The following is a 25,562-nucleotide window of genomic DNA, read 5'->3' as shown; positions in this document are numbered from 1 at the left end:
TGCGCCGCCGTCCACGCACGGCCGCCATTCCACATTTCGAGCGAATCTCAACTGTCAGTTTGTGAATTAATTCGGCGGCTCTTTTTTGGAATTTTTGATCTGTGGTTTTCTGGTGAGTGCGAAGTGAGTGTTTCATTTTAAATTCGTATTGTGATTAACTTCAGTCATTTTACCATAAAATTAACTTACGTACTTACTGATACGTCTGAATCTCAACAATGTAGACAGAGACTACGGACGTCTACTTGCTACGATCCTGACATGCCTCTTTCACTTCGCAAATAATTACTCATATCGTAAAATGTACTGAGGAATTTTGAACTTTTCTCACAAAATGCTAGTTTGCAATACAGCTACAGACGTATTAATTTGCAATACAGTTATTATAACAATTTTTTGTAACTATGTGCTTAATATTTAGGTACATAATTATGTGGTATCGACCACTCATCAAATTGCAATAGCTGAATCGTTGTTGATCATCTTAATTCGCTCATAGACTACGCGGAAACTCAGGCTGGTCTCAATTTTCCTGCTATAGGTACAATGCAATTTGTTGAAAAAGTTTGCGGTTTTAAAATTATTCATCTAAGACAGGTACACGATTAAAATATAATTGAAATGAGATTTCACAAAACTTGCTTCTAAATCAAATCGCACTTACCATCGTAGATAAACCTAATCGTACGTACTAAGGCATGTACTGGAACAGTGGAATTGTCTTCAAAGACATTCTTACCGTGGTAGCTTAATTGTCTTCAAAAATAATTCACAAGTTTTGATGATTTTAATAAAAAGAAGAACACTGAAAATTTCTTTCCGCATTAATGTCGAGTAGCGACCAATAGGTCATAAATCACTTTTAAATAAACTTTGGTCGTAATGTTTCAGAGCAGTGAGCTGAAGCGGGGAGTCAAGATGGTGTCCGTCAAAATTGTGGTGAGTACAAAATAGTAAAAAAGTAAGAAATTTTAATAATGACAATAATCTCGATAAATATACATATAACTCAAATCTTGATAGGATGTAACTACCTACAATTCTGTGATTTCTGAAGCAACACAACGCGCATATAAACTCATCAATAACTGTAGAACATTTTATTACTAATGTGCAACTCTATTAAGTTCGCCTAATTTGTTACATGATGATGTATATCATTCTCATTATACGAATTGCAAACAGTTATCCAAACCGTGGCTTCCTCGCACATTGACGACGACGCGTGCGCAGGCGCCACGCAACTGGAACGCTCGAATAGTTTATTATTTAACACGTTATTATAACATAGTTTACACGTTATTATTATGAATGGCATAACAATGTCGGTTAGTTGTAAAGTGGTGGTAGTTTGCTTCTTATTGTCTCTGGATCTTTCCCAGCGAGCGTCGAGAAACGTTTAACGATTGCATGAACGGAAGCTGGTCCAGTACGCTTACGATAGCATTTTGTTTTCATTGCCCGCGCGTGCTATTGCGGATGGACAATCGAGCGGTTGGCGCGTGGTGCCTGCTCTGTTTTTGGAAACATTCGACTAATAGGTCAAATGGCGTCGTGGACAATGGTTTCGTTGCGTTTTCGTGCGAGAGTAATCCATCATAGGAAAAACATCGGCATTAACTCAGACATTCCACGAAATCGCCGCAGGTTGAACATAAAAAGGAATAACGAATGTAGTTTATTTTTAAATAATTGTACAAATATCAATCTCGATTCGGATCACTGTGGCTGCATATACCCTAAGACTTAGACTTTAATTCGTAGTTACGTACATTTGTGAAATCCCTAATCCGCACTTTGTTCCACCGAGCAAACTATGGCTTACGATGATGACGATGAATATTCAAATATTAAAAATATATTTAAAAGATTTTTGGTACATTTATATACAGCCTACGTGTTCAGGGAACTTCCGTCTTCCAAGTTAGCAACCCCGGAGATTCAGGTGAATTTTTCGGAATCATTGTAACAATTAATACAAACATCGCTTTACTCTGGTGACCCCTCTGAAAATGAGTGGATATATAAACATTTACCAATGAACACTTAGACAATTTGCTATTTCCACTCCTGTTAAGTACTGTTGTATATCTGGAGTAGTCGATGAAATTTGTAAAGTCTCTGAGTTGTGGATGCTTTATTTGTTGTACTTCAGCGTGCTGTGAGCTGTTAATTTCCCAAATACAAAATAAACAAAGGAGCCACCTTATATGTAGTATGTAGGAGAATTCACCTTGTTGTTCAATCTACCTGCCCGATTCTGCGTGATGGCACCCTATTCTGGACAGTCTTAAGAGGTCTGTCGGTCACACTAATAAAGGTGCCGCAACTTGACTCTTCTATTTATAACGCAGTTATCTAATTTGTCCACATAAATATTTCTTCCACGCATAACCCGGTCGGCTCTCGTAATGTATGCACAATGGTTGTTTCCACTCTAACCGTAACTTACATGAAGTTACTATGATACTGTTTTCGGCTTGTTCCGGTTTGTTACTACTTAAAGACGCGGTAATTAACCAGTGGAAGCAATAATCACAAGTTATTTGAGTAATTTACTGTTAACAAAATGCATTATAACTAGGTAAATCCAAACCCAAGGCACCATGATTTCGTTTAACTAAGGTAAACGATTCTTTTTTGTGGAACTGTATACGTTTTTACAACAACACTTCGAAGCATATATAAGATTATCATTTCCCAAAAACTTTTAACTTAAAACTTACATCAAAAGTATTTTAACTGAAAAGTCTTATTACAAAACTGAAAACTACTTGCTAGATAAAGATGTATGGAAAGACGACATGAATCTAGATTCCACATAAATATGATTCAAAGTGTATTAAACTTAAAAATGACGTTTTCAAAGTGTCAAAATTTTACGGATGGAATAAATAATTATTTGACTTTGTAAGTTAAAAATTTTGAGCTTATTTTTATTTCATAGGATAGTCTAGTAGTCTTCTGCCTACGTACTTTTTACAAATGCTATCTATTTACAAATCATATATACGGGAGCTGTCACAAAAAGCTGACAGAATAAAGGTCGGTCTATTCTCAAGGCGGTCGTTCTATAACGATGAATCTTCGCCTCGCGACTACTTGCGAGTGATAAAGGCTATACAACATGCGACAGAAGACACCACGAAAGCGGCCCGCATTTGCTATCTGAGATAACCGGTATTTTATTTTAACAATATGTCGTTTTTCGGATAGAAGTAGCGTCTGCCTTGTGCTTGAAGGCGATCGGGAAATAAATGGCAAAAATGAATACAATAAGTACATCAGTTAAATTCTACATAATATATTTATAACACTATCTCTTAGCATGCTTCTTTCGATTCCTGTACTTGCACCAGCCTCTTCGTGCACATTCATTGTTGGTGCTTTTGACCTGGTTTTTAATATTTAATATATTTGTATGTAATGCTATCTGGACGAATTTTGTACCTTTTAAATTTGAAATTATGAGTAAATAATCCTGATACATACATTATAACGAGCCATTTTGAATTCCAAATCGTTGCAATTCGCTATCGTCGCAATAAAGTAGATCTTATTTGGACAGTAAGTATATTAGTGCGTCAATGCGTGATTTATGACTAACATTGTTTCAAACAACTAGAGTACGCATGACAACACGACTCATGTTTGAAACTATTCTCGAGTGCCCAAATCGTGTGCCGCAGGCCTGTTTCTAATCTTCGCTAAGGAAATTTGCATGTCCATTACTAAGTAAACTCTTGCACACTATTGTAAACATTTGCCAAAGACGGTGTGTTATAACACGCAACGAGATTTGCCTAATTGCCGCATTCCGAAGAGAGGCAGGCTAAGGACTATGAAGAGAGGATGCGAAACACATTCTTTTATATTCAATTTTAATGATGAACAGATGAATTATTTTACATAATTACCTAACGATACTAAAAACGTATTCTGGTCAAGACTATGAAATGGAACAATTTTAAAACCAGATAAAACATATTATATTCATAGGAAATGAAACTATTTTTCCGGATTTAAATCGCGTATATTTGTTATTTCAAACAATCCAACGTTTCGAGCCTATTACAGGTCCCATGGTCATGGTTGTTTGAAAAAACAAATACACGTAATTGAAATCCGGAAAAATAGTTTCATTTCCCTTGTGTAATAATCGCGAAAACCAAAGAACTCGATATCTTATATTCATTTCAGATCAAATTTTTTCATTACAAATGAAACATTTTTTTCTGCTATATATTTGTGTTTTCCAACAAATCAGCGTTTTAGTCTCCTTACAGTTCCTACGGTTAGTTTTCCACATACGGTTAGTTTAGATTAAATTCGAGATAACACCATACTAGGTGTGCCCTAATAAATAATGTTTAAATCCTAAGAACTGAAATTTTAATAACATTGTATCATTTAAATGAAGAATATAATAACATTGTAAATATGCTTGATATGAAAGAAAACAAAAATCTACTTTTTACCTCTCTTACTTACGCCGAGTGACGCGCTCTAGGGCATAGCACTCAAAATGTTTCCTTTATCGGACAGTTAAATTTTGTCTAGTATTTTATTACATATGTTTGAAAAATTTTAAAAATGTTTTAATTACAATTTTTAATCGAGCAAAATGTTTACAACCATGATCACTTTCGAGTCCTAAAACGTGGATATACTTTTCTGTACACCTTGTATAAACGAACTTACTATTGAACAATATAGAATACATAATTATTGCCTATCACTCTCCACGTATTTAATATGTATCAGTTCCCACGACTTCCTGCAAGATTCTTCCCTGGCATTTATTGCCAAGGTAATATTGAATCATTTTCACCAAAGACCATAAAGACCATAAAGTTAAGTTCCTTGAACAGAATATTCATTTATCTAATTTAATTCTCTGTAGTTCTCATTGTGTGCAATTGACTATTGGCCACGTCCTCATTTTAGTAGCATTAGAGTTCCTTGTGATAGAGCTCGTCCAGGGAAGTACTGCCATCCTACCTATTTCTGCCGCCAAACAGTGATGTCAGCATTACTGTGTTCCGGTTTTGAAGGGTAAGGGTGCTGGTGAAATTACAGGCACATGGGACTTGTCAACTTATATCTCAGGGTGTCGGGCGCAGTGGTAGTGCCCCTCTGATCTTTGCTCTTTTAAAGCTCGGAGTGGCACAGCACCTGTTATGGACAGGTGTGTAGTTTACCATCAGACGCATCACTTGTTCGTCCCGTCACTTGATACTCTAAACAAAAAAAAAATCTAAATTAACCCCTATTTTGCTCAAGTAGTAACGGGTGCCATCCCAATATATTCAGTTATTTGTTTCTATGACTTTTAAAACCTATTAATTAAAGGTTATTAATGTAACTAATATAAATGTCATAGAGCTATCATTCCGCTATTGTTAATTCTGCGCTGCGTTGGTGCAAAATCATTGTAAAATTTGTAGTTAGTTTTCGTTTGGATAGCAAAGGCTGAGCGCACAAAGATGCGCTCACGCAACGCGACCACAAGTTATGTCACGCCTGCCTCAATCATAATGCACTGCTCTACCCCTCACCGCCACACCGCCACACCGCCAGACCACGCCGCGCCGCTATAGAAATAAACCAAGTACTTGCGAGATCCACAACAAAGTTCTTTAGATTGCGTCTGATAACATTGTTACTCAAGTTAAAAGGGTTCGTAGTTTTAAATCGTTACCTCATTTGTTTACGTATAACTTTTTTGCTTCATTTGATAATTTTCACAACAAAAATACAAGAAAGACAATAAATACGTTATAGTTTATTTTTTGTCGATGGACTAAAACGAGTCAATATATACCCGCGGTGGTTAGCCATCCGAATTTTAACGAGGGTTTCTATTACTCCGAGTGTTTATAATATATTGGCTTTAATTCTTGAAGTGGAAAGTTTACTTTTCACTTCGATTGCGAGAAAAAAGAATAATTTATTTATTTCAATTACGAACCAACATTCGGAAGTTTTCGCGGTATTTTTTTTCCAACCGGACACAGAATAGATACACCAAACGCAACAAGACGCTACGATAACGGTCTTTGGCAATCATAAGCTTCTTTCGAACGATTTAAGTGCTACATCGCGTCACTAATGTGGTCCATACACAAACGCACTAACGAGGGAAAATAAAGCGGCGCCACCTTCTATGTGGAACAAGCACGGAACTAATATCGAGCTAGTAAGTATTGGCTGTCTGCATTTATCTAGGTCATTCAAAGTAAATTAAAAAACTAGGTACATTTTACTCCCTAGGGGTTAAATGATGCACTTTACTTCCGCTAATTAACTCTATATTGACGTACTTTTAGAGCATGAGAAGTAAAAAAATACTTTTTCACCTCACTGGCTCGGAAAGGCTTTCTTTCTCATTAGAAATCTGCGCGCAAAAGCGTTTTTTCCACGCTAGCGTAGAAAACGTTTTTGAAATTCGAACTTGGTGATGGACCACAGTGCACCTAACTTTTTCTTTCGATGAAAAAAAAGAATGACACGTTCAACTACGCGATTTGTCGTACATTATATTTTACGTTATTTAAATCCGTTGGTGTGTTTTATTCTTATTATTTATTGTTGACATTAAATTGACAACGGTAACTAATGTTTATTAAAATTGTTTTTCTTTCATCCACCATTTCCCTCGCTATAGGGAGGTGAAGTCTGTTTCGCTCGGCAGCACAGTTGTTTTGCGTCTCGTGGCTTGAAACCCCCGCTCATGTAACTGAGCATGCGGAGTCGTTACAACTTCGCAGAGATATAGCGTCTCTTAGCGTATTCTATCGCCTGTACCACGGTGAGTGCTCTGAAGAGGTATTCAACCTTATCCCTTCCTCTCCTTTCCATCAGCGGACCACCCGTGCCGGACTGCGTTGCCACTGTTGGACGGTCAGTTCAATACCGTCCCGCACTAAAAAATTTGGCAATTCGTTTTTATGCCGAACCATCAAATTGTGGAACCGACTCCCGGCGCATGTATTCCCTCCCCTCTATAACATCGGGTCCTTCAAACGTAGTGTGAAGAAGCATTTGGCCAGACCGGCAAAATGATAGTGACGGAGTGAAGATATTTGTGTTTTCCATCCGTTACTCTCATCTCTGGACTGTATTCGCACTTTCCATCAGGCGTGGTGCAGTCATTTTGCCGAGTCACAATAAAAAAAAATTAAAAAAATATGTTCAGGAGTCTATTCTTGAACTTCGATTCGCGTTCGCCTTCGCTTGCTCGGGTTTCAATACAAGCGCTCGCGTCAAACGACTTTGCAGACTTGCGTAACAAATAACTAAAATAACAAATATCTCCAACCTATCCATTTACCATAATATTATCGAAACATGTATATATACGCATATTAAACTTTTCCCGTTTATCGAAGCACATTATCAACTTATAAGTTAAATATACTTTATCTCATTTATATAAGTAAGCATTATGTAAATGTAATGAGGCTGTTGTAAATGGAGTTATAAACTTTGACCACACAGTTTTATGCCTTTTGCGATAGAGAACCGCGGTCACTGGGCGGAATTTCTCGCCTGTCAGATCACCTTTTTAATGTGATCAGAGGGCTATAAACACCAAAGAGGATACTTCTGATTAGGTAATGAAGTTCATATATTAGAGTCTTATTTGAAAATAACCAAGTACATTTTTCATGTATTTTTGGTCAAGTTCGGGATTTTAATTTAGTCCAGAAAAGTGCATTGCTTAAGTAGATGTCGCTGAAATTGCGAGAATAACTTAACTTAGCGTTTAATAGACGTGGCAATGTCATAAACTATCTCTTGAATATGGAAAAGTGTGTCGACGTTGTGACGTAACAGAGAATACTTCGTGCGCGTATGCGTCACGGTTGACAGGGGAAATTGTACAGTAAAACAAATGTGATTCGAAGAATATCCAATTTTCTCACGATGCATTGAAATTCGCACACCTCACACCATACTGGTTGAGTTGTAGATAATTGTACAAATACAAGAACGATCTAGAACATTCGGAATCAACAAATTATAAATCAATTACTTTATTTGTTTTAACTGTTCAGGACGCACATCTCTGCTATACTGTCTGTTCTAAAACGATATAAAAAACAAACACGCTAAGATAATTCACTGCATGTTTAATACACTGTGTTCGCACTGTCCATAGAAAGCAGTAAGAAGGTCAGGGGCACTTCCGCGGTCGGTGGCGACGGCGGGCGCTCGCGCATATTACGTCACACGCGTACCACGACAAACTCATGCGCGCTAGATTTATCGTAGGCCCTTTCGGCGACGATCGTACGCGAAAAGTCGTAAAATTATGCTATTGTTAAGCGGTGGTTACGTAGTCAGAGAGTTCTAAGTTACGATAGTATATGTGCATAATGAAAGGGGAAGAAATTTGACCTCTTTGTGTACGTACTCCTTATACACAAGACAATAATTTTAAATTGGAAAATCAACAAATCAAAAAACATTACGCTTCGAGATACTTTGTTGTATTAATTTTGATTTCTGTGTAATAACATAATCAGAGACAAAAATAGTCAAGGTATATTCATCGGAACTACAAACTACCTGAAATTCCAGAAGAATTAAAAATAAGTTGAAAAAATTAAAACAAAATACTCATATTTTTACTTACAAATTTCAAAGCTATTGTAACTATAGTGAAAAAATAGGGTGGTTTACATCAATATTAGACATAACTGGTTGAAGACTGTACCACCTCAGTCAACCGTGACCATGGGACCTGTAAAGGGCCCGAAACGTCGGTTTGTTTGAAAAAACAAATATACGCGATTTAAATCCGGAAAAATAGTTTCATTTCCTATGTGTAACAATCGCGAAAACCTAAGAACTCGATAATTTCAAAGCTTTTAAATACATTGCCGTAGTGAAGTAACTTGTAGTCGAACCTCAAAATTATAGAACTAAATACAGTAAAATAATAACGGAATACAGACGGAAGTATTATCCCACTCTACGTGTATTGTATATTGCTTTTAATTTCTCTATTCTCCCATAATAATATAATATCAAAACAAACATTTCTGATTCTATTCGATGACTTTTTTGCAATCCTATTAATCACCCAATCATGTGCGTTGTTACCGCGGGGACAGCTATTAGCGCGGCAGAAAAAAAACCATTCCACTAGCTAAAAACTCTTTGTTTAATGCTGATGAACAATCCAAGGTCCTTTTTAACCACAGAACGACGAATTGCGAAAAACTAAAGCAACCATCATCTCAAGGACCTCACGTACTGCGCTTGCGCATGTGTTGTACTTAACGAAGTTTTAAGTAAGACGGCTCTTGATGGAATTTAGATAAGCTTAATTAGCCCTCGTGTTGGACCACAGATCAAATAAATGTGGGACACAAAATATCGTAACGTCACGACTATATGTGTACAATTATGTTAGTACAATACGAGAATGTCAAAATCGTCTCTTGTCTATGTTGGAATTCTTGCAGTTTGCACGACACGAGTCAATGGCATTTTTCAGGATCCGCAGTGATGTTGTTTTTAACCAACATTTTTCAGAACAATAAAAGGGAATATTTTCTAAGGGAATTTATATTAAGGGAATATTTATGCTAACTTAACTGAATTTTATAACATTTGATATGTAATTAAAATCAGGGTTCCGAAAATGATCATTGATAAGTTTGATATCCATCACGATAATTATCATATCACAATAATTATCACGGTAATTATCGTAATAAATATACCTTGATATTTTATATTATATTTATATAATTAATTGGAACAATAAAATGCTTTCGCTGGCATGTGTTTCTATCAGAGACGTAACCAAACATATCAAATGTCAATTAAAAAATCACAAAACAAATTACTTTGTGTTTTTTAGTCATAATTTAAAGACACAAAACTATGAATCAGCAAAGATCCATGAGTATACACACATTGAAAATGACACTACTTTTTCAAATGTAAATCGCTTAATTTTTCAAGCAAATCGACGTTTCAAGCCCTTTACAGGTCCCATGGTCACGGCTGCAAATTTATACAATTCTAATGTTACAAAATATATCTTATTTTTTTTACTAAATTACTGCATATTATACTTTATTAGACATTGTAGATGGCTGACGAGAAATTGAATATATATTTTTCTTATAACTCATAGTAGTAACTTTGCATATTTATCACCACTTATTAACAGTGGTCGGAAATTTGGATGCTTATATACCTAAAGTTCACTGTTTCCCGTGATTCGATATGAAAGTATAGAAGCGGCTTCTTAAAAAATATTTTTTATTTTTTCTTCTTTTGAATGTCGGAATGGTGTGACATGTTACAATTTTTATATTTTAAATTTTTATATTTTAATGAAAATAAAAATTTTCGAATAACTTATGTTACCCTCTAAACCACTCACAACATAACATAAACATGTGAGCAAAAATTCGACTTTATACGTGAGTTTATTCAGTAAACACACGGATTGTGTGTTTACTGAATATGTCTGAGTTTCACGTTAGTTTCCCAACAATTTTTTTTGATGTCATGTTTTTACATGTTCAACTTTATAAAAACATAACAAAAAATAATTTAAATGTTGCATAAATTTACAAATTACATTTTAAACGTTTGTTTTCCTTCAATTATACACTTTACTGAATATTTTCGACAATTTTTCCGATTCAAAAGCGCATTCCATATTTAGCGAGCACCAAATTGTAGGTAAACAAGCATCCGAATTTCCGACCACTACTTATTAATATCTTAGAAATTAAAATCAGCAAGCCGCCACTTGAATCTCGACCTCTCTATTGAGAAGCAATCGTTCTCCCACAGGGCTATCGCCGCTCCAGTCAACTTCCTAGTGCACAACTAAATAAGAAATCAGCGTAATTATGAAATAGATCTACAAGCTCAGTGTCATCTCGTCTCAGACGTATCTCATTGTTTTCTATTATAGCTCGTAACCTGCTTATCTTTTATGTAGCTGCGCTTATTTACTCTGTAACCTCAGCTTTATTAGATTCTACGTTTTTCTTTTGTTTCCTGATGTTGTTTTTGTTAACTTATATACGGGTTTATTTATAACAGGAAATGAATAACAGATCTGCTTAACAGCTTTAAAACTTGGATGATATGACAGTTCCTGTATAATTTATAACGCATAGTCGCCATTGGCGCAGTCAACGCACTCAGCGATCGACTGCAAAATATCCTTCAGAAAATTATTAATAGACACGGCTAAACGAAAGCAGTGTCCCTTTAGTACCATATACCTACTGTCACCTCAGGTACTCTGCACGTGCCTCTCTCATCATTTCAACAAAGTGTGTGGGGTTTTACAAAAAAGAACAAACCCAGCACCCGTTACAAGTTGATTATGAAACGTAATGGCTTATTTACTACAGCCGTGACCTTAAATGTATGTGACTGTATCATTGTGTACAGTCGACAGAGAACAAAAAATTCGTCCCAGGAGCGTCAAATTATACATTTCTGGATAAACCAGGCTTTTTCTAATGAAACTTATCGCATACGCACCGCCCACTAATAAAGTAATTAATAACTTGATACTCGCTTCGTTATGGTTATTACCCAACACATTTCAAAAGCCATTGTTTGTCTGACAAAACACAATCGTCTCACGATACATAACCATCGCATTTGGCCGGTTTCTCCGCTTTCTTCCAAAGAATAAAGTTCTATTAAAATGCATCAGAGGTCATAATACTTTGAGATTAGCTATAGAAATTTATTGTTTACCTGAGAATACAATTCCCATTGCTTTTTCACATTCGAAGTTTGTCGCATAATCACGCACTGCTAAGTGTACACCATTGTCCCATTGCCTTTGACATATTTCATTTTTGATGCTAAAAAACTTGAAACTCTTAAAAGTAGTCGCACAATATTCCCTATAAACAAATAAAATGTCACGACAATACTCCAAAACAGGCTATTGTTGCTTCCGTTAAAACTGTAACATTTACCGTGAGACACCTTTTTAAAAACTATTATAGAAAAGCAATAGCCTTACACTTTACAATAAAAATAAACACACTAAATCTAAAACCAGTTACAGATTGTGTAGATATTTTCTTCATTTATTCGAGGAGAAAATGACACCCTCATAGGAACATAACAACAATGACAAATCGGACACTATACACATGTCATTACATGCTTATGTAGTATATTAATTATCTACATTGTTGTACTGTGCAGCACAACGCCCCTTTGGTTGCATGCCTAGTAATGACTGCCTCCATGGCCGAACGGTTACCGTGCCGAACTGCCACGCAGAGGTCACAGGTTCAATTCCCGGGTCGGGAGAAATATTTGTATGGCCTAAATTTAGTTCTCTCGTGAGTTTGGGTGTAATTTGTGGATGTCTATTTGTGTATCCATGGCACCCGCGACACAGGGTTTCCCTAATGAGAGGCTTTAAACAAAATTATAAGCTGAATTCGAAGCTCAGCAGGCGATTGTCTAGATTATGCTTACAATTCAGTCCCAAAGAGCAGAATTTATAATACGGATTAACATCACTCTATTTAGTGCTTCCTTTTTGTAAATTCATAATCATGTGTTCAAATGTTGCAAAAAATCGAAATGTCATAATAGAAAATTGCCAATGGTTTAACCGCAATAGTTAATTCAATGTTGTTAACATCATAATTAATAACTTGCAAAACGATTTCGCGATGTTTTATTGGCTGTTTATTTTCGTCACTTGGTAATCTGTCATTACTAAACAAGCGAAGCTTTAGATTTTATAATAAAAATAGTTTTAAGTAAATGTATATAAAATATGGCGACTGGTGCTTAATAAAGTTAATTCGGTATTTGACCTGAGCATTGTTAATTTGCAATGCTAATTTTGACTCTCAAAATCATTAGACGTGCAAGGTTAGACGTATATAAATGAACTGTGACGGCTTCAGTGGTTTCAGTTTTATACATTCACCATCGTCATATTTACACATCACACGCCTGGGTTTTTCAAGGGACCTTCGACACTCAGCTTTCAGCACGAAGTTTTTCTTTCACCGCTTGCTAAAGGCTACCAAACATTCACAAATGTGTAGCTTAGAAATTAATGCCGTAGCGCCACGATCTGTAAACTTCTCAGTGGAAACGCGACCGTTTTAAACATATTATAATACTTTAATTCAAACTTTAGCCTTAAATTTTTTTGTGGACCCTTAAAAGCAGTCACAAATGTAATAACAATAACGCGTGTCTTTACCCGGAAGTGTATATTCTTCGGTATATAATACCTTCAAAAAAACATGAAAGTTTGTAGAAATTTGTTAAAACTTTGAAGAAATGGCCAATTAAAAGATGTTTTTACAATTTAAAGTATTTTTTTAGCTTTAAGACGTACCTATATATAATTACATACTTACTTACAAAGATGAATGTGACAATGATTTAATAATGGCTGAAAGAACGTGATGTTCACCACAATCACACAATAATTACCCTCTATTCTTTTCTATACTATTAAATTTAATTACATAATTATAACGAAATGCCATTTACTGCAATTGTCATTCAACAAAAGACTTTAAATATTAACGATTGCCGCATCCAATTTAAATTTCTGTTAATAAATCTGCAAAGGAAAGTATGCCGAGGCATACTCTATATCGAGAAGCAAGAACTCGGGTCATAGTTCATATGCCTCATTTATTGTACGTCAACTTACGTAATTCTATCACTTAGCAGCATGTACATTACTGTTTTACAAAAGACGGATGGAATATAAGAATTGTTCGACAGAGCGTCGATGTACAGAGACGCTAGCGCTGCTGTGGTATTAACAGTAACACAGATAACTTTTACTTTCGCTGTGGGAAGCGCATGAGACTTGTTATGTAACAATTATTCGAAGGCTCGTATAAATTGGACAGTTTCCGCGATGAATTGGAACGTCGTGCAATATTTGACGAAGACTTTAGACAATGTGACTACTCCGCAAGTTACGTTATGCAATAAATATATTATAACATAGCAATTCGTCGCAATGCATTATTTTGATAAAGCAGCAGGTGAAAAAGGCTAAAAATAAATATACCATACGTATACTTATAACGGTTGAAAGGTTAAAATGTGCATTTCTTTTCGCTAGATTCTGTTTATGCAATATTTCCGTAAACAAATTCGAAGTCACGATTTTGTTCTCTTCATAAGGTCTGATGGACGAACAATGTACAATACATTCCTATCTAACGAGTTTGAGAATATCCCTTTATTGCGAGACTTTTCAAAAGAACACGCTATAGTCAGTGTCTATACAAACGATTTGTTTATTTGCGGTCATAATAAGAATAACTGACAAATATGCGAGCAAATGGCCTCTATTGTTCGTAAAATATCGCCCAGCGTTTCCTTGACGGAAAGTAGGCGACGGCGACACGCGGCGCGACGCGAAACAAAAATTTGAACGACCTTTATAACGACGTGTGCTGATGCAACCGGAGAAAATGGCGGGAAAAACAGTGTCGCCGTTTAATACTCGAAAGTGTCATGGCGTCGATACCGAGTTCCGCGTCAAATGGTATTGAAATGCTTCCTCGCTCCCAGACTAAGAAAACATAGATTACATTTCACAATCTCAACAATGGGTATCCCGTAAAAAGCCTATTTAAAAGTTCGTGTCTAAGCTCAGGTTCAAACCGTACATTTTTTACCGATCAAATGCAAATCAAGTTTTGATCTCGGATCTAGGGTTATAATTATTTCCGTTCTCATTATAATTTTGCAAAGATGCAATAGCGCGGGAACGGATGTAAATTAGGCTCGGAGAATACGGTTGCGGTCGAATTTGCACAATTTGGAACAATACGACGCTTGCGCAGTTGCGGCCATTGTGGCAGTTCCCACCGCGCCGCATGGGCACTGTTCCCGTGAGACGGACAGTGACGAGTCTGCGTGTAAACGTGTCGTGTGTAGTCTTTGATGTCATTTCGGTATTAACGCAATCTTAGCATATCAAGTGTACCCATTTGCGCCAAAGGGAATTACATTGAATTCTGAATGGACTATACCGAATAGCAAAATTACAGAAGATAATTTTACTACCGAATGTAATAGAATTCCACGTACAACTTATGAATTTGCAGCGGAGCTAACTTCATATTACATAATGTAACGAACAGCGATAAAATCAGCTTTAAAAAAGATTGATCGTCAGAGGATCCAATTACACTACGACACAAAATAGTTATCAGCATATCTCACTGATGGCGTACTGGATGTATCCATCGCGTAACAGACACACGGCATAAAATACAAGCTTACAATCAAACTATAAACGAAGATAATAAACACATTAGTTTTGCCGTTTGACTTTCCACTTAAATGTGATTCTCGAATTTACATCAGACATATACGTACGCACATAACAACATAATGCATATATATAGAAACATAAATACCTACACTTAATACGACACATGACGAGTTCGCGACGTGACCTTATTTCCGCAAAGTAATCTCATTCTCGCATTATCTGCGCCCGCGCAACTACTCGCGCGCGGAAACGGAAACAGATCGTACGATTCTGCGGTTGACATAATTCGTTTTTCCAACACTTAAACTCTAATCATCATTATAATTAATTGAATTCTGCAATTGTAAATTTCTTTAATGTCACAAAAAGTGCGTAACAATCGAAACCTACAACGATTATAAATAAACTCATAGTCAGCAATAACATAAATTGATTCGACGAACAATGTTGTCGTGAAGTACAATATAAACTTGAAACTGCAAATACTCGTTTTTGTGATGGACTTCCTGCTAGATGCTGTACTTGTAAATCTTTAAGTTCCATTTAGTCGTACTAATTTTAGAAATAACAGTGGCATACCAATATCATTAGCATTATTTAATGAAGTCTGTGATGACGGTCGCCAACTATAATGACCAATAACTTATGATATGGCGATTGTTGTTTTCTTGTAGGTTTTAGTAAACTAATGTTTGTATTGTTGTAGTACTATGTTTTGTATTCATATTTGGAACATTTTAATTGGCACCTGACTGTTAACATGTCCCCAAAAAAAACCGACAAGGTATACTGAACTACTCAAAGATGCGCTATGTTGTAGAAAAACCATTTGAATAATATCTCAGTCAACCCGACTTAAGAGATGTTTACTGATGCGGGCGTTAATGTAGCATCAAAGAAAAAATCAGGTGGGGCTGTGTCGGCGGGCCTTCAGCCCCTGGCGTTGCGTAAAAATTTTGTTACAGTGATCGATCTTTTTCCTATGAGTATACTGATTTGTAATCTAACATTTTTTTTGCACACACTCATAGTCCTGCACTAGGGAAAACCCTGTATCGCGAGTGCCATGGAAACACACATAGACAACCACAAATTTCATCCAAACTCACGAAAGAAATAAATGTAGGCCATACAAATGTTTCTCCCGGCCCGGGAATCGAACCCGCGACTTTTGCGTGACAATCCAGAATGGTAACCGTTCGGCTACGGATGCATTGAAGGAAAACGTCGTGATAAAACTTGCATGTCGGAAATGCTTCACAACCCCTGGAAAATATGTCATGTCCTCAATTGGCATTGTATTTTACAATATATACAAATATGCATTAAAAAAATAGGTATATCATTTTTACTAAATATAATATATAAGGTACAAATAAAAAATGGGATATGTAATGATTTAATTATGACATCTGCATTCTCGCATTTCATATCTTATTTACCCATCCCTTACCTATTTCTGCCGCCAAGCAATAATGAGAGCATTACTGTGTTCCGGTTTTGAAGGATAGGGGTGCAGCACCCTCAGATCGTTGTAATTTAAAGTTCTGAGTGGCACTGCAACTGTTATGGGCTGGCGTGTCGCTTACCACCAGGCGCACGACTTGTTCATCCCGACACAAGGTGTTATAAAAAAGAAATCTCTTTACCTTCCTATCAGCCAATCGGGCAACCGGACTACTAAACGATTCAAATGTTAAAGCAGATTATTACGTGTCAAATTACGTAGCTTGAGATCGTAATTAGGCAGAAGCGCTCGCGGTTCCCACTCACAATAGCAATAATGAAAGCGAAAGCGCTTGTTTTGAAGGATTATAAACTCTTTTAAATTGCACTCGCGAGTTTATAGTTACTTTCTAGCACACTTTGTATCTGCCGTTTACCAAACGTTAGCTGTGTTCTTTGATCTGCCCGCGCGAAGAATTTTAATAGTATTATCGAACTAAAATGGAACTGTCTAACACGTGACGTAAAAAAAGCTTGATTTTTAGACACTATGAACACTCCAATTTTGGCACTTAAGTCTTTTCATTATTTAAAATCTGCAGTTTTAAGTATCTCAGTCATGTTACCGGTGTCCATTACCCTACTTAAGGCGGTGTAAACAATGCCCGCCTCTTGTCAAACGCCGGTGGGCTTACTGTTTCAACTTTTAGCGTGTTCTAATGTCAGCTATTGTCTTTCTGATGTTGCTGGCGGTTGCTACACGTGCTGTTGCAATTTATTTTGAAGTATGGATGGCGAATAACGGGTGCCAAAAGGAAGCAGCTGAACAGGGATAATTGCTTATTTCAAGTTACTTACAAGTTACAAGAGGCTTATAGGTGACTTGGAATTAGTAGAGGCGAAGCTGCAGAGCCTTGAACACCATCGTAAAGTTGCCTGCTTATCGGTATTCTACAGGATATATCAGGGAGAGTGTGCGATGGAATTGCATAATTTGATTCCGCCTTCCCCTTTCCAGACGTGGGCTTTTATTCCACCCCTATGTTGTGGATATTCCCAGGATTCGCACGAAGATTTGCGCTTCCACATTTATATGGCGAGCGGCTAGAGAGTGGAATTCCCTGCCTGCAGACTTGTTCCCTGAACGCTATAACTTGAACCTTTTCAAGGCGAGAGTGAATAGGCATTATTTAGGTGTGCATGCCCTATCGTCGAGTTGTACAAGCTAGATAGGTATGTGATTTTTTTTTATAATCCAAGTGATAGAACGAACATGTCTTGCGCCTGGTGATAGCGACACGCCTATCCATAACATGTTCAGCGCCACTCGGAGTTTTTAATCGCAAAGACCTTAGGGGAACTGCCACTGCGCCCGTCACCCTGAGACGTAAGTTAACAAGTTCCATGTGCTTGTAATTTCACCGGCATCCTTACCCTTGCATTTAATTACGTGGACTGATTAAAATAACCAACATACAAAAGCGAAATATAAAGTATTTTCTCCCTTCTTGTTTAGAATTTTTTACCAAATTACATAATTGTATGAGGAAATAAGACTAAGACAGACTCATATCATATGCGTGGTATATCCACAACAGCGCACGACGGGAATACTAAACGGTGGGACGGGGACACTTGGCAATGGCCCCCGGATCACCACTTGAAGGTATATATTTATGTCAAACAAGTCTCCTTATTTACAATAATGGCTAGATAAAGGATGCGGAGAAATGATCGTGATCGTGACTAAATTGTCAATATCATATGTAAAAAAATATTGTAATGTGTAGAATGTTCCTTGATGTAATTAATTATTTTCATATTATGTAGCCGATTCTACTTCTCCTTCTACGAACTATAGAAGAATATTGTTTGAACGCGAAACGCGCCAGGAGTTCTGTACGCTATGTCAAATAATTTTCCAACCGAACATCTCAGAAGAGTTCTGTTAACGATTATTACGAAGCCGCCGTTTTTCAGAAATAAAGTTTGGTCGAAATTTCATAACCTCGAAAGTAATTTTGAGAGGTAAATGTTTTTCTTTTAAACCTAACTTAACCTAACCCAACCGAACCTAATCGTGTCTTTGCGATAAACATTCAACATATCCTAAAAGAACAACTGTTTCGTTATAATTCGGTTTTCGGTGTAATGAAAATTTGAACAAACGTTATTTCGAACAATAAAATTTTCGACTTTGTTACCTTCCACATTAACACGGCGAACGGCTATGGGGTGGAATTCCTTGCTTGCAGACGTATCCCCTGAACGCTGTAACTTGAGCCTTTTCAAGGCGAGAATGAATAGGATTTATTTAGATGTGCATGCTTCATCGTCGGCCTCATCGTCACTTTCTATCAGGTGAGATGCTGGTGAAATACGCACTCATTCAGCCATAAAAAACCTTTAATTATTAATTTATGTATTCTTTTCTTTTTCCTTTATTGTGTTTCACGTCACATAAATTTGTTCAACATTTTCAATATGTCAGAACGTTACCGAGATAGAAAATTTTTCGGAAGACCTATTTATTGTACTTCGTTGCCGGCGCTTCACAACACAATCCAAAATGCATAATGAAAGTTTTTCAATTTCCCCTATCTGCAGTTTGAAAGGGGCGTAAAAAAATACGAGTTTGTAGTCACTACAGCGTCAATAATAACAAAGCAAGACAACATTCTAGTACAGAATAAGAGCTCCTTTATATAATAAAGTTTTAACTGAAAAAGTTACCTCCTCGCGACGAAATGTTGTTAAAACTTGCACGAATTTATATAACGGAAGTTTTCAACAAAGTTATTTGTATCTGTATGTATGTTTTTCAAAGTAGGTACTTCGTTCGACCGTTGATGTATATCAATGTATAATGAGTAGGTAGGTGCTTTGTGTCATACAATTAATGCAAGACGTGTGAACCTCATTGCTTAATCCACGTTTAATAAACAATAAATCTTGCCCAAAGAGCGCTTAGACTCGTTTAAAACAATTATCTTAAAAGTGAAGACCTTGTGGCGATTTAAAACAATAGTTATTTACACAACCTACCTACCTCTCCAATTTCGTTGATTAAAATCAGTAGTGGAAAGCGCTACTTTCCGAACGCCGTGATCGGATTGCCAAATGTGTGTCTAGATAATAAAGCACATTGTTTCACTTGGCCGATCTTGAGACGTGGCCAGGGTTGCAATGGCGATGGCGTGGCATACACCAGATTGGAGATGAAGCTTAACGTGCGTTAAAAACATTTGTTTGTTTTTTCAACTTTCTCTACATCTATAATATTTTGGTGAAATTACAGGCACATGGGACTTGTCAACTTATGTCTCCGGGTGACGGACGCAGTGCTAGTGCCCCTCAGATCTTTGCGATTTAAAGCTCTGAGTAGCTTACCACCAGGCGCACGACTTTTTCGGCCCGTCACTTGATATTATAAAAAATATATATTATAAAATAAATGTGAAATTCTACATAAAGAGGAGAAATATTTGTATACACAAACTTATAACATTACTTATACGCTATTTTCTTTCTGACTTGATGGATGCTCGCTATAAACAGCATATATCGAAGTCGGACACGAAACACATTATAAGTTTAAAAATTACAAGTTCACAAGTCGCTGCGTGCCCAACGACATCACGTGTCTGCGAGGAATCTTGTATTTATATATCACTTCCGATGCTCTGTGACAGTCGCTTTAATTAGACTTTATAACAATAATAATAACGCACACACTCAACATAGCCCCGCACTAGGGAAACCTGTATCACAGGTGCCATGCACTCACACATAGACAACCACAAATTACACCCAAACTCACGAGAGAAATAAACGTAGGCCATACAAATACTTCTCCCGTCCCGGGAATCGAACCTGGGACCTCTGCGTGGCAGTCCGGCGTGGTAACCGTTCGGCCACGGAGGCAGTTAATGTATATTTGTTTGTAATTATTTGGCAATAGAATAACACCAGCGTTAGAAATAAATTTACAAACTAACTTTAGTATAATTACAATGGGAACTTCTGTATCATTCAATGGCTATAAACTACGAGATTATACATAAATGCTCGCGTACCGTAAAACGGACCCACATAACAGCTGAAATTTCAAAAGAAGGTCAGTCGAGCGCGTACTGAGAAACACTGAAAATCCGGTTTAATTTTCCTGACCTTGCTCCGACTACCAGTGCGCGCGCAGCGTCATGTTCTCGATGACCGCAGCGTCGCCTTGGCGAGATGAGCCTCGCGGCTGCGCAACCGTCTTGCGCAAACGCACCACAGGCGCGCTGTTCGCACAGGGATAATTGCGGCTCATAGCAGCACGTGGTGCTCTACTACACTTTAATGACCCTTCGATTCGGTACTTATCGAACATTTTACTTGTGCGCGCGCTTGTGCAGCCCTAGTGCTGGTCTGCCACGCAGAGGTCCCAGTCCGGGAGAAGTATTTGTATTCCCTACATTTATTTATCTCGTGAGTTTGGGTGTAATTTGTGGTTGTCCGTGGCATCTGATACAGGGTTTTCCTAGTACGGGGCTAGAAGTGTGTGCGTTATTATTTACGCATTTATTATACGAACATCTAAAAAGTTACCATTAAACTAAACGATACCCTAACCAACACTTACCTAGTCAAGACTAACAACAAATTCCAATACTTAGTTAAATAAAAACAGTATATTAAGACTCCTAAACGAACGAGTCAAAAATAATCACGAAATATTTCATTTGATTGATAAGATTGTTTTATTCCTTTGTTAATACACCAACTTGACATGTGTTTCTTTCTGCGTCATACATGTGGTCTGTGGTTATACGTATTCTATTAAAGGTAAATTTCAATTTCGAATGAAAATTATGTTTGATTGTCCGTTTCTCATAAAGATTACATAGAATTAACTTTATTTATGGTAAAGTTAACTATAAATAAAGACGTTCATTTAAATTCTTTTATCGCTAATATTTTCTACAATTGAACCACACAAGTAAACCAATGCCACTTTCTTTGTCTGCAGCTGGTGTCTGCGCTGCTGGTGCTAGCGGTGTCGGCGAAGCCCCCGCGCAAGCTCAAACGAGATGGTAAGCAATTTCCCGCTGTTCTCTGCTCATGCGCCGTCTGCCTCTGCTATGAGCTCTCCTTTCTTTCCTACCTCGACTTTGCTCTTTCTTAAATTCAACAGTTATATGCAATTACATTAAGGACTTCCTTTTACTCTTACTTACCGTAATTATGGTCTGATATTCACTCACATTTTCGTAAAATTGCACAAAATCTTTTAGACATGAATTAACACTGTGAAAACTACAATGTTTTGTCAATCGAAAAGTTGGATAAATTGTATGCCTCATTGCGGTCCTTAAAAGTAACGCAAACAAAGTCGTTTAGTACATTTTCAAACTTAAAAAAGTCGTAGTCTCACCGAGCAAGCAATCCAGGACGTTGCTTAATTGGTAACGTAAACAGCGAAGATGCTTAAACGCGACGACTTCTGATTATTGACAATGAGTGTTAGAGTTTGCTAAAATGCCAATCAGCAGCGGTACACCGACCACTACGGCAACAATTGACCTCAGCGCTTGGTTTGCGACCCACCGGTCGCGGGTCGGGCGTACCTATCATCATTAGATGTCAAACGTTATTGATCAATAGTCATCGGCTTTAGGAGTATATCTGTTTGAAACCAATAAACTGAACCCACGCCGAAACTCAGATCCTCAGACGTAAGCTCATAGTAGAGGCTCGTAATATAGAACGTATGTCACAATATAAAATAAAGCACCCATTCCTCTACACGCAGCGCCATTGAGCAACTCATACCAGCCGCCGCGGCCGTCGAGCAGCTACGGCGCGCCTTCGTCCGGCGGTGGACACGGCGGCGGCTTTGGCGGAGGCTTCGGTGGTGGCTTTGGCGGCGGCTTCGGCGGTGGTCATGGAGGCGGACATGGAGGCGGCCATGGAGGTGGTTTTGGTGGTGGCCATGGTGGTGGAAGGCCTTCATCTAGCTATGGCCCTCCCAAGCCTTCCAGCAGCTATGGTCCGCCCAAACCATCCAGCAGTTACGGTGCTCCTCCTTCGAGCTCGTATGGAGCGCCAGCTCCCTCATCGAGCTACGGTGCACCCGCCCCTTCATCCAGTTACGGAGCACCTGCCCCGTCATCCAGCTACGGCGCCCCAGCGCCTTCATCCAGCTACGGAGCCCCAGCGCCTTCGTCCAGTTATGGTGCTCCGGCTCCGTCCTCCAGCTACGGTGCACCCGCCCCGTCTTCTAGCTACGGTCCTCCCCCTTCACGCCCATCTTCGAGCTACGGAGCACCATCTAAGCCTTCAAGCTCCTACGGAGCGCCAGCCAGACCACCCGCAACGAGCTACGGTGTACCCACTGGCCCGTCCACCACGTATGGGGCACCCTCAAAGCCATCCAGTAGTTACGGCGCCCCCGCTAAACGTCCATCCAGCTCGTATGGAGCCCCCGCTAAGCCACCGTCCAGCTCATACGGCGCACCTCCTTCAAGCTCATATGGTGCCCCTGCTGCACCGTCTAATTCATACGGTGCTCCTGCTCCATCGAGCTCGTATGGTGCCCCGGCGCCTCCATCAAATTCTTACGGCGCCCCCGCGCCATCATCATCGTATGGCGCACCTTCTGGTGGCTCGGGACATGGTTCCTCAGGCTTCAGCAGCAGCAGCTTTGGCGGTAGCAGTTTTGGCGGTAGCAGCTTCGGCAGTAGTGGTTTTGGCAGCAGCGGCCCTTCCTCGAGTTACGGAGCTCCCGCTCCTTCGGCTCCTTCTAACAGCTACGGCGCCCCTGCTCCTTCTAGTTCTTACGGCGCTCCGGCAGCGCCGTCTAGTAGCTACGGTGCGCCATCCGGCGGATTCTCTTCGGGCGGCGGCGGTGGCTATTCTTCTGGCGGTTCTGGCGGCTACTCCTCAGGCGGACACGGCGGTTCTGGTGGGCACGGCAGCTCTGGCGGGCATGGCGGCGGCGGTTACTCTGGCGGTGGCGGCGGCGGCGGTTACTCGGGCGGTGGCGGCGGCGGCGGTTACTCGGGCGGCGTCCCGGCCACTATCAACCAGAGCTACGATTCCAACGGAGGTTACGTCTATTAGAAAACCATTGCAACTCTTATGTGATAAGCAAATTCGTGTCAGTCATTTACTCGTACGCGGTTTGCGAAGACCCGCCCCGAACGGCCGCCCCGAGCGCGCTCGAGCTGCCGCCGATTCGCGATGTCCGAATGAGATTGTTACGTTATTGTATTTAGTAGTTTCGACACATATCTCTTTCCAATATCCGAAGCAGCGCTGGTCCAGCACTTTCATCTGAATCGCTCGCGTTTAGGGCCTTACGTCAAATGCAGTTTTGCGAAAACTTCTTTCTAGGTATACGGTATTATTTGTGATTATAAGAGAAGTAAACAAAAAGATGTCGTGGAAGAACGGTATTGCAATTGCATAGTCTCTCTATAGATATTTATGTTCAGTCATCGCGTCGTTCTACAAACATATTGCTTTTTTATTCGTCGAGTGTAAGCAAAAACAAATGCTGAACGAAAAGTATTATTTAATTGTAATAAAGAACTGTACAAAATTAGATTAAGTGTCAAAATATTTTGTATAAATTAAACTTTTGTAAATAATAAACACGTGTTTTTATTTCGACCCCCTGTCAATAAAAATAATACATAAAACTCAAAATTTAGAAAACAATCGATAAAAATTAAATTAACTAAAATTTCAATAGTCACCGTCTGTAAGCTAACAAGTCGTCGAGACCATTTGAATCAGCACAAATACGGTAGTTCTGCTGTAAGTGGCTGAGGAGTCGGGGAGACTGCAGATTGTCCCGTTTGCAGCAACAGATTAAGCCATAATTATTATTGTCGTGTCACCGGATTTCCACAATCGGGCCCGTGGAAGTAAATTGTTTACTTTATGTATTCATTTTACGACTAAGAGCTCTACATTAATGTTGCAGCATACGGGACGAGGACGAGACGGGAACGGGCAAAATATCTTCGACGACGATATATTTCACGTCCCGTTCCGTTCCCATCATATACACTTGAATACTATGGTTTTTTATGTAACAATATGAACTTTAAATACCTAAATCACGTTACGTATGCTTCGACCTTAATAATTGGGAAAAGAGGTGATGACCTTTAAATAGCTGAACAGATGTTTATCAAACAAGAACAGTCCCGATTATTGAAATAAAAACAAACCGCTGTGTGGACTGATGTGAAAGCTTGAAACTTATAACTTCCCTCTCAATGCGCTGGGTTTTAAAAAATGGGTAAGGAGTCAAGTCGCATAGAAAAATCATATTATTTCCAACATACTATATCTTTTATTGAAGTCGCAGGACCGCCCGCTTAGTTCACAAAAGTACACATTTTTTTCACATTTTCAAATATTCAACAAGAACTAGGAATAAGTCAATAGTAGGTTATCTACTAACTAACAGTGGACAGATGGCTTCCTAATATATCTGCGCATTCTATCAACCTCACAGGCGCATTCGCCGACTATATCATAAAATACACAGAGTACGAATATATAACACATAATATCATAAAATATCTAAGTCATTGATCACACATCTTGATATGTATACGGTTAAATTTTCATTTCATTTACAACAATATTTTACGTAATATATTTATCTTCTTTGTCATGAAATACTATACTGATAATTTATACAATAAAATATATTTACCTACTTTATTATTTTTGGAGATATGTTTTATATATTTTTCATTGTATAATAATATTATAATAACATTAAATACATTTCAGACATGTATATAATTAAACGTGTCACAAT

General features: G+C 38.3%; 1 protein-coding gene across 2 annotated transcripts; it reads left to right on the top strand.

Annotated features, from left to right (window-relative positions):
- LOC113237759 (pro-resilin) lies at positions 1-24,334 on the top strand. 2 transcript variants are annotated; one of them, XM_026474396.1, is made up of 4 exons: positions 1-112; positions 892-939; positions 21,750-21,813; positions 22,533-24,334. In XM_026474396.1, exons 2-4 carry the CDS (start codon positions 919-921, stop codon positions 23,840-23,842), a joined length of 1,395 nt encoding a protein of 464 aa, XP_026330181.1. In that variant the 5' UTR covers positions 1-112; positions 892-918; the 3' UTR covers positions 23,843-24,334. The 2 variants fall into 2 exon arrangements, with proteins under 2 accessions (XP_026330181.1, XP_026330182.1); XM_026474397.1 differs by having other exon boundaries at positions 11-123.
- Positions 24,335-25,562: the final 1,228 nt, after the last annotated feature.

The sequence above is a fragment of the Hyposmocoma kahamanoa genome, unplaced genomic scaffold (assembly GCF_003589595.1).
Source record: "Hyposmocoma kahamanoa isolate Upper Pololo Valley unplaced genomic scaffold, ASM358959v1 94, whole genome shotgun sequence".
In the NCBI taxonomy this organism is placed as follows: Eukaryota; Metazoa; Arthropoda; class Insecta; order Lepidoptera; family Cosmopterigidae; genus Hyposmocoma; species Hyposmocoma kahamanoa.
Note: the sequence above shows the minus strand (reverse complement) of the source record. Positions and strands in the feature narration are given on the sequence as shown.

Excerpts from the sequence above, each read along its gene's own strand:
- LOC113237759 (XM_026474396.1), top strand. The coding sequence starts at position 919 with ATGGTGTCCGTCAAAATTGTG. Across the intron at positions 940-21,749 it reads TGGTGTCCGTCAAAATTGTG|CTGGTGTCTGCGCTGCTGGT; the intron begins GTGAGTACAAAA and ends CTTTGTCTGCAG. Across the intron at positions 21,814-22,532 it reads GCGCAAGCTCAAACGAGATG|CGCCATTGAGCAACTCATAC; the intron begins GTAAGCAATTTC and ends CTCTACACGCAG.